Genomic DNA, 12,007 nt, shown 5'->3' with positions numbered 1-12,007 from the left:
AAGAACTCGTACTTCCGGTTCGCCTAATGGGTTTGATGCCCTGAGTAGCTATCCTCAACTCAAACACCAGGAAAGGGAAGTGTACGCTGTTAGCTATCCAGGCCGGGCCAGGCCGGGTCGGACTCGAAATTCTTCGTTAGTGTTGCTACTTTCTCGTTGCTTATCCAGAGTATTAGCTTAAAGATACGAGGCTCCGAAGCAGGGGGCCAAGGGACCAGCAGAAGCCGAGAGGGAGGGACCGAGCACGAAGGTACCCAAACACCGGAAGATGTCATGTCTGAATATTCACTCGTTGCTGTACGAAACCAACACGGCAATATCACACACTTAGGAAACATCCTGTCATAGATCTGGGGGTATGCATAATTCCTTTCCGACAAGAGACTAGGTATTTGTGATATGGAACAGGCAAAAAGCAATCAGCAACGACTACGCCGACAAAACACCACCCTCTCCGCCGCCGGAAAATGGAAGAAAAAAGAACTTTCCCACCAGGAAATTCCACACAGAACTTCTTTTTTTAAGAGCCATCTTTCCCCCAACTGATTTCTCGCCAACAGCAATAGGAGTTATGGAGACGTAATCGAGAGTAGACTCGAGAGAGGAAAAACAGCAATAACAAGGCAAAGTCGACGGGATAACAACGTGAAACAGTGAGCCCAAGTTAGACAGTACTCGAGCGTGATATCGTACAGGTGGGTTGTAGGAACATGGACAACTTTGGCTGCCTCGATTAGCCTCTGCGAGTCTCGTTTGAAGGGCGGCAGCTTGCTGCCCTTCCTTGCTTCTCTTGGACAGCGGTAAGCGCCTCCTCTGGGCGCGCGCATCACCACCTGTACAGCAGACAAGTGGTCACGTCGCAGCCCGAGCCCATGCAGGAACTTGCCTGCCCTTCAGGTGGGCGTGATCGAGAAGAGGGGAAATCCAGATGCCAAACGAGAACGACTGAGTACCTGTGGCGGATATGGCTTCCCGCCTTACCGAACGACCGAAATGCTTGCCGAACACCCGCGTATGAACAGTCCTAAGATTCCAGAGCCAGAAAGCCAAGCACTAAGACGCCGCCATGCTGCATAATGATGACATAGAAAAGGCATTACTGAGTCTGCGTAGCCGGACTCGTATTAGAGCAAGATCGGATGTCCAGACAATTCCCAGTTCACGCCGGGTTGCCCTTCATCCTTTTTGCCATCCGCGGCGTAGGCGGCTTGCCCTTGTTCTGAACACCATTGACTTGAGGACCGCCTGGAGTCGGGGCCTGGGAGCCGTCCTCCTCCATCTTGACACCGGATGGGCGTCTTCGCTTGTTGGAAGCTGGAGACGTGTTTGCACTAGGTCCGCTGGAGCTGGTGCCTTGCTGGCTCTGCTGCATCTGCATTCCGGGTGCCTGCATATGACCTTGAGCAGGGCTGCCCTGGACATGAGGCGAGCCAGGCAGCTGCATGTGCGGCTGTGCTGGGCTCGCCCCCATAGGGAACTGACCAAAGCTGGGTGTCCTCGGGCCTTGAGGCATGGGCTGGCCATTCATGTTTTGCGGTGCGGCGTTGATCTGGCCGACGTACTGCTCCAGGGCAGCGTACGGGCCGAGGCTAGGGTGGGTGTGGTAAAAGGCGAATAGAGGGTTCATTTGGCCGATCACTTCAGCGATCTGCATGCCATCTTAGCACCAGAGATCCACATGCATGCATGGGGGCGCTATCACGTACCTCGAGGAATTGGAAGACGGCTTCGGTAACACCCATGCCCCTCTTGACTGCCGACTCCGGGAGATCCACCAGTGCTTCTGGCGGAGGATTTTGCGGAGACTTCATGGGACGGGCCTTACCCTTCTTGCTCATCTCCGGAGAAGCCTTGCTGTCTTGGGAGTTAACCTTGTGCCACTCCTTGACCCAGTTGTGTACAGGCTTCGCAGCTTCGATAGCGGCCTTTCGAGAAATATATTCTTCGTGGTTGCTGGTCAAGAACTCAAAGAGCTCGATCTTCTGCTCTGCATCAAAGTGCGCTCTAACAGTACCCGTTGCAACAAGCTATCACAGTATTAGGAAGTCTCTTGCCAATGGAAACAGGGTTAGCTTACGTGGGAACCGCTCTCAAACCAATAGACAAGGCTCGACTTGGTATTCTCGATCCAGTGGCCATCGCCTGGTAGTGGCCTGTCCGTAGTCCCCTTCTCCATAATCAACTGCATATTCTTCACACCACTGTCGAAGTGCGTGTGGAAGTATCGCGGGAGGGCGGGGTATGTGATTTCGTATTGCTTGTCCGCCTGGTCTTCGATGTCCGTAATATGTACGGAGTGGCGGAAAACACCCTTTGTAGAGAAGAATTGGTTGACGAAGCTGTTCCAGTAGGACAAGTCGTCCTTGCCCTTGGATCCCTGTGCGTTTATTAGTGAACTCATTCCGAACACGTGTTTCGAACGCTTAACTTACGGGAAAGCCGCTCAAGTGTTCGCTGAACTGCATGAGCTTGAGCAGGCAGTGTCCCTTCATCCCTTCCCTCCTTTGCTGAGCCAAAGCCATGCTGTTGGCAACGGCAGCCTGAGCTGCGGCCTGCTGCGCGGGGTTCATCTGTTGCGGTCCAGGTTGGGGAGCCATCTGAGGAGGGCCTTGAGGCTGGGCCTGTGCCTGAGGAGGCTGCGGCTGTTGATTCGGAGCAGGCCCCGGAGTCTGGGATGGCGTGGGCTGACCGGCAGATTGAGGGTTGACAGGCTGCGCGGATTGCTGTTGAGGAGTCTGATGAGGCGTCTGCTGGGGCTGGGGCTGAGGCTGTTGCGGCTGGCCCTGCGGCTGGCCCTGCTGTTGTTGCTGCTGCTGCTGCTGCTGCTGCTGCTGTTGAGCCTGTTGCTGCTGCTGTTGCTGCTGTTGAGCTTGCTGCTGAGCCTGCTGTTGTTGTTGCTGAGCTTGCTGCTGAGCCTGCTGTTGCTGTTGTTGCTGCTGCTGCTGCTGTTGCTGCTGTTGCTGTTGCTGTGCCTGCATCGAAGCAGCCATTTGGGCCTGCTGGATTTGCATGTGCTGGGGGTTCATCTGGACCGGCTGACCTTGCTGTTGGCCCTGTTGCATCTGCTGGTTCTGAACTGCTTGCTGTTGGAGAGCAATCTGCTGGGCGAGCATCGCTTGTGCCTGAGGGTTGTGTCCCTGTTACCGCCATGCATCAGTACTGTCACTACGGCGAAAGTAGACATGTCATATTTACCGGTCGCATGCCCTGCCGCATTGCTGCAAGTTGAGCCGCGTTCATGGGGTTCATCTGCATTCCCATCGGCATCCCATTGACGCCGGCCATGTTCGCGTTGAAGGCCTGTTGCGCCATAAGCGCTTGACGTGCCTGTTGCTGCTGCTGGAATAACCGCTGCTGCGCGAGCTGGGCATGCGCCATCGCGGCTGGGTTGTTGACTACGCGTATCCGTTAGTGAAGATACAGAGTAATTGGACCAGCGAAGGTGTCGACATACAGTTACCGAACTGGTTCTGCTGGAACATCGGGTTTTGGGCAGGATTCAGGTGCTGCAGAGCGTGAGCGTTCGGACCACCAGCACCCGGCGGCATGCCGCCCATCAACTGATTTGGATTAACCTGACCACCAGGCCCTGACACCGCCATATGCATCTGGTGAGGCATTCCTCCGCCCGGCGGGCCTTGCTGACCCGGGTTATGAGGCATCCCCTGGGCCATAGGGTGCCCGGGAACACCTGGATGTTGTTGCATGCCGGCAGGATGACCTGCAAACGACGGTCCCATACTCGTCATCATGTCTTCAGCGTGTCGATAATCCACAGTGTGGATATCGACGTCTCTTCCCTCGGCACTATCTCATGCGCCTGCGCCCTAGACGTGTTCGATCTCGATAGTATCGGCAATCGGCCGCGGCGGAATTGTTAGAATGTCGGGGTGATGGCGCGACGCGAGAACGAGGGTCGTGATTTGCGAGACGCGGGTAGTGGTTTCAATCGCGCGTTGGTGGTGCAGCGGTTTCGACTAGCGTTATCGATTGCGATAGTAGTCGTCTTTCTGGCGAAACGGCAGGGTCAACAAGTGAGGAGGGACCGCAAAGGCATAGATGATCGGCGTGACGACAACGTGGATATTTTGGGTAGGGGGAAGTCGGGATGCGATCGCAAACAAAATGAGCTGGAGGAAAGAGTAGGAGCGGGCAGATTGTTGGGTTGGTGCGACTAAAAGGAGCCCAGTGACGGGAGGAAAGTTGGCGTCGGTAAAGGGACGTGGCGAGCGGACGGGGGGGGAGAAAGGGAAGATGCGTTGTTGCGATCTCGAAAAAGGGTGGACACGACGCAAGACCGTGTTTGTGTGTATGTGTATGATGGTCGCACGATAGCGAAAGCGAGCGAACAAAGTGGGATTCCCTCGTAAGGTGGCCGGACGTGCTTCAATCGACGTATGTCGATGACATTCGGAGCGGTTGTTCGAAAGCCCAATTTTTGTTGCACACGTCGTAGCGCGGGCGAAAGAACAAGCCTTTGCGCGCCGCCTTGCTTAGGAAAAAGCGGGAGAGGGAGTTTTGGGGGTGCGAGGTGGGTGAGTGGTTGCGGTGCAGGCTGAGCAGGTAGGTTGGGCTTGAGGAAGGACGTAAAGACGCAAGCAACGGACCTGGGGGACCTGGGGACCTAAGCTCTGGGCTTCTGGGCTCTTTGCAGGCGGGCCGGCGATTTAGCAACACGATGGGCGAGACGAGTCCCGGAACCCCGATGCAACGAAATAAAAATAAAAAGTCGAGCCCAGGGGTGTTTGGGGGAGGATTGGGGAGAGAGAGAGAGAAAAGCCAGGCTCGATGTGGTGTTGCAGAGGAGGTTGCGGACGGTGAGGCGTCAAGTTGCGGCCAAATCCAAACCCTGAGGCCGATCAAGAGACACACACAGGCAAAAGAGAGGTAAGGTACGACAAGGCGGGACAAGGTCGAAAGAGGTCGAGAGCGAGACGGGAGAAAGCAGGGACAGAGAAGCACGAGGTGGGCGGGCGACCATGCCAGAATGTCAGGCTGGAGCGCCGGGGACCACCCTTTGCTTCGACCGGGGTGTGGGGATCATGTCGCTTAGTAGCATACGCCATGTAATTACGGAAGACCAACGCATGGATATGCCGGATTGAGGTGGCGGGAAGCTCCATAAGAAATGCGGGATATTCGCCTAAGCATAACGGAGAGTGGCTGCGATCAGCATTTCTATGCAACAAGCCAAACTTCTTCAGCAATATCCGTCCAGGGGTGAAGCAGTGTCGCAGGATAGCAGTGAAGCAGGAGGCAGGAGTCAGAGACGCCTCGTTTTGCTGCAACTCATCACTCCCTTACCTCCCATCCCGCCCTCCCACTTCACTGGGGACGCGAGACCGTGAGATGATAAATGGGTTTGCAAAAATGGCAACGCTGGAATCGCGTCGACCTGCCCATTCACTTGCTGGGTTTTTCGTCTGCCAATGGCCAGCACATCTTCGCCGAACCTCCCGGGGACGTGTTATCCTTCTATCTTCGTGCCCACGGCCTTCTTCCCCTTTGATCCACGTCTGGTGACATGAACCTTGAGGAGCTGGCCAATGAGATTGAAGCTACTTTTGGGAGGCGGGGATCGGCATCACGGCGAACAACTCCGAGCTTCTGGTCACGTGGCAGCATCCATCCTCTCCGGACCCGATCCAAACGACGGCAATCTCCAGAAACTCCAGTCACGTGCAGAGTGGGCCGTGCGAAGGTGCCAGAAAAAATCTTCCCAACTGTGTCTCCATTTTTTCCCTTCGTGAGCCTCATCTATAAAAACTGTTCCTCTGCACGTCAGGCCCTTTTCTTCACCACTTCTCGGCATCACACTCTGTCTCTCATCGACAGCAGGGCCGCGTCCTCTTCCCAGCTCGTTCGCATCCGCGACGTTCAAAAGCTTTAATCTAAGCTGTGCGGAAAGGACGCCGCGCCCTGCGATCGTGACGAGCAGAGCTGCTATCTACAAAATCGTCGACATACTCACTACTACCAGCTTCCAGCTTCGACACTCCAGGTAGGCCACTTTCCTCACTGTTCTCCCCCCAAATCCGAATGATGACACTCAAGAAACATTGTCTTCTTTTCCCAACCGAATCGACCATGAAGAAATCTAGTCTGTTCGGGTTCCCGTCAAGGCGAACCTGTTACTTGCCAGTATATTCTGTCTGACACATCACCTTCACATCTCATCAGCATCAAGCCATTTGGGAGCACTCGCTGACATGTGAATCAGATATCATGAATAATGACTGACCGTCATCTGCTATCACCGTGTCAACTAACACCTACAGCGACCCGGACGCTGCTACCATCACCAAAGGTTAGTCCACACATGTCTTTTTTGCCTTCCCATTCCCACCTCAACATGATGAAATTTCCACCCGAATTCGCAGTTTCCACTCGAGTCACAGCCTCGAGCCTTTGGCGGGCGCTTCTCCTTCGGGAGAGGGCGTCTTAAGTGACGGATGAGGGCTTAATTCTTCCTTGGATGTCTGATTTTTCCCACTCTTTGCTTGTTTTTACGATCCATTTTGGCGTGGAATCTTGTCTAACAAGCATCCAGGACTCGGAAAAACCAGCAGATAAATCTGCGCTGGCAGACATTGCCGCGTCTTCCTGGAGAATTAGAAATACATTCATTCAAAATGCTACACCTTGATTACCCCCGAGCATGTGACGTGACACCGTGACCGGTCCAAAATATGAATCTTTCATACGATATATGCGCCAACCTTTCGGTTGATCTAGTTCATCAAGTAACGCATTTTGCTTGTTGTACGCGTACGCATCTGACCTTGGAAGAAAAACCCCTCTCATCGGTCACTCTGAGACCAGAGTGACCAAGCCATTTGTTGAAAATATACATCAATTCACCTCAGCAAGTCCAAGCCCCAGGAACATGGCGTCAGATGCAAGCCCACAAACAAATACTTGCTTGAATAGTTTCAATTTGCAGTGTTTCCATCTATACAACAAGGCAAATCATGTCCGTGAGATGCCATCCCCTCTCCCCTCTCGACTCTTGCCAGACGAGTCAAAAACACCCCTTCGCTCTGCTCGTTGGTGTCCTGATAGATGCCTGCCTGCCGCCCATGAAAACGCCGTCACGGAGGCCGTAGCCATTCACCGCGTTACTTTTGCGTCGTCCAAAAAGACATGATACGTGCGAATCCCCCAGAAAAAAAACGCCCCGCCCCCCTTTCCTTTTTGCGCACGAAAGCCACCACCTCGGCATCTCCTCAAACGACGCGCAACCCTTCTCTGATAGATTCGGGAATCTCCCGCCGTCTACCGCCAACGATCCCCCTACGGTTCCTGCCCGTCCGGCCCCTGCCGAGCCAGTTGAGCTTCAGCAGCCGGCACAGTTCCTCCATCCGCCTGTTCCCCTCGTCGCTGCCGTCACCGGAGGTGCCACCGATGCTGGCGAGGATGCTCATACACTGCAGCATGCGCCCGACCATCTCGGTGACCTGCTTAGAGTCCTCGACGTTCTGCTCGCGCGTGAACGGCCGCAGCTGCCCGTCGCTCCCGCCGCTGGCGTAGCTGACGTTGCTGAGGCCGCGGCTGCGCCCGCCACCGCCGCCTCCCGCGCTGCCATCGCCCAGAAGCGTCGTCGCGTTGGAGTTGTAGCTCGCAACGGATGGGTCCAGGCTCATGGCTGTGCCGGGGCGCATCATGCTCATGGTGTCTGCGGGGCTGGAAGAAAGCGCTGGGTCCGGCAGCGGGGAGGCGAGGGCCAGAGAGGCGAACGAGGACGGGAGGAACTCAAGGGATAGTCGAGAGAAGATGGCCTTGAGTGAGTCGTAACGGGGGAGGATGACGATGTCTCGGTATGCCGTGAGGACAATGCGGCGCACGTCGAGGGCGGTGGATGCGGGGCTGACATATGGCGCGCTATCGGAAGACGGTGCCTTGACGCCGCCCCAGAAGTCGCGGGCTTGGTCGGCGTTCATGAGCACACCGCAGCCAGAGAATTCAAGGTCGAGGGGTAGGAAAACGGCTTGCATGTAGGGCAGGATGGAGGTATAGGTGATGAGCCACATCTCGACCAGAGCCGGGATGACTTTGTCCTCTTGCGTACGTCTGAGGGTCATATCCAAGGACGCAAAGCCAGTCGCAAGAAGCTCGCGCAAGTCCTCAAGGATGATGTTAGGCGACCTGCGCTGAATGCAGTATTGTATGTGCAGCGTGACCAATCGGTTGAAATCCTCCACCGGCTGTCGTAAATCCTCGCCCTCAAAGATGACGAGCATTTTCGCCTTCAAATACGGCCATGCATCGTCGAGCGCCATGCTGTTGAGACCGTACTTACCCGCGTCGATTGGTTCGGATAGATATGACGACTGGTGCGTCAAACTCGGTAGACTGCTTGGCCCTGGCCATTCTGAAGGGAGCGAACTTGACTCGACGCTGAGGTTGCTGGTCTCCTTTTCAGTCTTTTTGTCCCGCCGAGCCTTCCCAAACGACGTTGCAGTTGGGGCCGGACTAGGGGGTAAGTTGAAACTGTACAAACTCGAGGGGGCACTGGGGTCTGTGGGTTTCGAGTTGCTCGATGCGGAAGACAGCGGAAGATGGTAGTCATCCTTGAGCTTATGCTTCTGCCGTGATAGAAAATGATGCTTCTTTTCCTTTTCTTTCCCCTCCTTCTCCATAGTGGGTGTTTCGGGCACTGCGCGGATGGTGGCCGCAGACGAATTGTTGAGGTTGTAGATAGATTGACCGCTGGTATCAATCAGACTGCTTGTGCTGAAATTCCCTCGCTGTAACGAAGCAAGCGCGCTGCCGATCTTGCTTGGGCTAGGGAGCGGTTTGTCTTTAGGGTCGCCCTTGGTGCCGATCTTGACCGGGCGTGAGAAGAGCTTGACCTTGGACTTTTCTGGCTTGACCGGCTTCTGCTCCGGGACCAGCTGCGGGGAGGGGTGAACGGGACTGTGTTGCTGCTGCTGTTGTTGTTGATGTTGTTGCGGCGGCGGCAGCGGCGGCGGAGGCTGCTGCTGCTGCGATTGTGGCAAGCCTGGTGAAGTCTGCCCCGATCGCGGGAACGCTGCGTTCGCGGCTGTGGTCGCGGCGGCCGAATGGTTTCCCAGAAGGCCGTTGTGGTATCCTTGATTCCCAAAACCGCTCTCCCGTGGACCGCTTGCCTCGGTCAGGCTTAGCATAGGCGGGCTGAGTGGGCCCTTTCCGCTGCTTCCCCTCCTCACGTTGTCGCCGTCTCCGTTCGGGTTGGGGACAGTCTGCGATCGCTGTCGGGCGTGCTGCAGCTGCTGATGTTGCTGGTTGTTCTGGTGCTGAAAGGCCGCCTGTGCCGCGATGTGACTCGCCGAAAGGGCAGGGCTCGGGTGTCGGTGCTGCTGTTGTTGTGTAGAAGACGAGTTGGCGGACGGGTGTGACATGCCCACGTGGGACAGATTCGACGTGCTCGTCGACGGCAGCGTCGAGTCGAAAAGACCGGGTGTCTGACTGTGTTTCCTCGAGTGCCCTTTTGTCAAGGGACTCGCTGTGCGGGCAGCAGCGGCTGCGCTCACACTCACGCTCAGATCGTTTCCTCCTCCTGAGCCGTGACCTACTGGTCCTCCGGGCGTAGTTCCCGACCGCTGAGCAGTCGGGCGCGAAAAGTTCTGCAGACTTGCGGTGCTCGAGTTGGCCTGGGACGTAAACTGAGCATAGATCGGGGTCCCAGAAGAAGGTTGTGTGGGCGCGCTCGGAGCGTGAGTTCGCGGCTTGACGAAATTGATCGAGATGCTCTCTTCGCTGGACGACGACTCGGCGCGGGCAGGCGGTCGTGGACGTTGCGGCGGCGGTGCGTTGGAAGCTGTAGAGCCCGGCAGAGGGCTAAAGCTGCCCGGCGCCCGCGGCGGGGGTCGTGCTGGTTGCATTGTCGAGGATGTGTTAGGGGTCTGTTACATCTTGGAGCTTCGGACGATTCGAGATCGGGTGAAGAAGGTCTGTCTGTCCGAAGGGTTTGTTCTGTCTGGTTGCGTGGCCGTGTGTGGGAAACGGTCGACGAGTGCAAGGGTAGGTGTTGATGGTTGTTCGTCCGGTTGGGAAGGGGCCGCTCTAAAATGGTGGGATTGTGTTCAAAGGGAAGTTGGGAGAATTGGTGATGTAAGAAGGCCGAGAAAATACGAGGTGAGGGAGGGAATAGGCTGGTTATGGGAGAGTGAAGTGGATTGCGCCTCAAGGGCCGACCGAGTGTTAGTTAGACGAGAGGACAGGATCAGCATCAATGCCCCCCCCCCTCGCAGTCTATGTAAGCATGTTTGCCTACCTTGCACACACCGTCTACACATGTCTTATCTATCGGTCTTCAGCCGCATACCAACCGAAGATAGCACTCCGCGGATGCGGCTTTCCATCGGTTTGGGTTGCGGAGGAAGCCGACGGATGATGTTCGTTTGCGGTCAGCGACCGAGGCCAATTCACCATTCAGCGTCACCCATTCACAGAGAACAACCAGGCTCCTTGTGGCGCCCGCTCTGTCGTAGTACCATGCATGGCCTGAACCTGAACCAAGGAACAGTATCCCGTCCCAGATGCCTGTACTTTTGATGAGTTTCCATCCTCCCCGCCCACCCGTAGTGCACAAGTACCAGCCCCCCGTTCCCACTGACGCGCCGCGGGTTGCGACCCTGGCCTGCGTTGGGCTGGAGCGTGGGCTGGGCTAGTGTAATCAACCCCGCAGTTGTCCCGAAGTCCCATCTTCAGCGGAACATTACTGCGGCCCTCAAGTCAACTGGAATGGAGGGGCGACGGCTTTCTTCCAAGCCAAACCCGACAAGCCACACCCACCCAATTTCCGTCATAATTATTATTTTTTCCCTCTCTTCCAACGACACACAGAACGGCCATACAGAACGGACAGTTTCCTTGTTTTCTAACCCCGCGTCTCTCCATCCGATCTACGAAATCCTGATAGACTACTCCGACCATGACAAACACCAACGGCACCGCGGCCTCGGCCCCGGTCTTCCATTTCTCGGCCACCTACAAGTCTCCCACCAACGAGCCTTTCAGCTTCTCCGAGTCTCTGTCAGCCCCCGCGACCTCCAGCGCCAGCGACAAGGCGATCTACCTCAACGCCCTACGCAAGTCTATCAACGCCGCCCAGGAGGACATAAACAAAGAGCTCACCGCGCGCATGGAAGAGGACAAAGCTAAGGAGGCCACCAGGAACGGCGCTGCCCCCAAGTCCATCGTGGACGAAGCACTTGAGGAGGAGAACTACGGCGAGGAGGCACCTCCCAATGATGACTGAGCGACAATAAGTAACGCCTCCCTTCAGAGCGCCATCGTACATTCTTGCCACCTATATACGGGGGTATTGCTGTATCATGCTGCCGCTCCCTACCCAAGGCTATGCAATTACCAATATGTACGATGAAAAACAACACCGACACCTTCGCACAAAGACACCAGGACCCCCTTGATCACGAAAACCTTCGAGCCCAACTCCCCGCCCGTGAGCTGTGCGGCCTCTGCGACGATGCCTTGTTGAGGCAGGCATAATGGACGACGTTGTTATCTGGCAAAACCGACACCACGCTGCCGCCGAGTCTCTTGTGGCATACGCCGCAGAGGCGTTCCTCCGTAATTACTACCCTTCTGTTGCGGCCACCCTGCCCACCAGGGATACTATCACCAAGAAGCAGCAGGGCTTGTGTAGACACCAACTCCGTGTCTCGCAGCCGAGCCACGATGCGCGACTCGTTTACGACGCTGTTAGCTGACCGAATTCTGCCACGGAAGTATGACTCCAGATCACGGACGGGAAGGTCATCGGGAATCAAAGAAAGTGTCGAAGCTGCTGGTAGACGCGACCCGTGTCTTGAGAGCAGCTCGAGAGCCGGCTCGTGGGCTGGTTTGTGAGGCGGAGGTGGCGTGAGGTACAATGAAAGAAGCGTGTGGTAAATCGACGGGGATGAATCTTCTGGGTCACCCGCTGACGACGGCCGCCGCGACTGATCCGGAGATGAAGGCCTAGAGTCTTTAGACTTGTGTACCTGGTTGCAATACCTACGCA

General features: G+C 56.0%; 5 protein-coding genes across 5 annotated transcripts; 2 read left to right on the top strand and 3 right to left on the bottom strand.

The window, feature by feature from the left end:
• Positions 1–1,159: 1,159 nt before the first annotated feature.
• Positions 1,160–3,378, bottom strand: ColSpa_11743 (transcriptional adapter 2; the record flags this gene model as incomplete). Its single annotated transcript, XM_049277955.1, has 5 exons — positions 1,160–1,648; positions 1,707–2,027; positions 2,078–2,377; positions 2,433–2,627; positions 3,196–3,378. The coding sequence occupies 5 exons, from the start codon at positions 3,376–3,378 to the stop codon at positions 1,160–1,162; spliced, it is 1,488 nt and encodes a 495-aa protein (XP_049133912.1).
• Positions 3,379–3,395: 17 nt separating this feature from the next.
• Positions 3,396–3,749, bottom strand: ColSpa_11742 (uncharacterized protein; the record flags this gene model as incomplete). Its single annotated transcript, XM_049277954.1, has 1 exon — positions 3,396–3,749. One exon carries the CDS (start codon positions 3,747–3,749, stop codon positions 3,396–3,398), a length of 354 nt encoding a protein of 117 aa, XP_049133911.1.
• A 3,477-nt stretch (positions 3,750–7,226) lies between these two features.
• On the bottom strand, positions 7,227–9,863 carry ColSpa_11741 (target of rapamycin complex 2 subunit sin1; the record flags this gene model as incomplete). Its single annotated transcript, XM_049277953.1, has 3 exons — positions 7,227–8,825; positions 9,189–9,443; positions 9,519–9,863. The coding sequence occupies 3 exons, from the start codon at positions 9,861–9,863 to the stop codon at positions 7,227–7,229; spliced, it is 2,199 nt and encodes a 732-aa protein (XP_049133910.1).
• A 1,052-nt stretch (positions 9,864–10,915) lies between these two features.
• ColSpa_11740 (uncharacterized protein) lies at positions 10,916–11,242 on the top strand (the record flags this gene model as incomplete). The annotated part of the gene is made up of 1 exon (XM_049277952.1): positions 10,916–11,242. One exon carries the CDS (start codon positions 10,916–10,918, stop codon positions 11,240–11,242), a length of 327 nt encoding a protein of 108 aa, XP_049133909.1.
• A 250-nt stretch (positions 11,243–11,492) lies between these two features.
• ColSpa_11739 (uncharacterized protein) lies at positions 11,493–11,714 on the top strand (the record flags this gene model as incomplete). The annotated part of the gene is made up of 1 exon (XM_049277951.1): positions 11,493–11,714. The coding sequence occupies one exon, from the start codon at positions 11,493–11,495 to the stop codon at positions 11,712–11,714; it is 222 nt and encodes a 73-aa protein (XP_049133908.1).
• Positions 11,715–12,007: the final 293 nt, after the last annotated feature.

The sequence above is a fragment of the Colletotrichum spaethianum genome, assembly GCF_022836535.1.
Source record: "Colletotrichum spaethianum MAFF 239500 DNA, contig50, whole genome shotgun sequence".
NCBI lineage: Eukaryota > Fungi > Ascomycota > Sordariomycetes > Glomerellales > Glomerellaceae > Colletotrichum > Colletotrichum spaethianum.
Note: the sequence above shows the minus strand (reverse complement) of the source record. Positions and strands in the feature narration are given on the sequence as shown.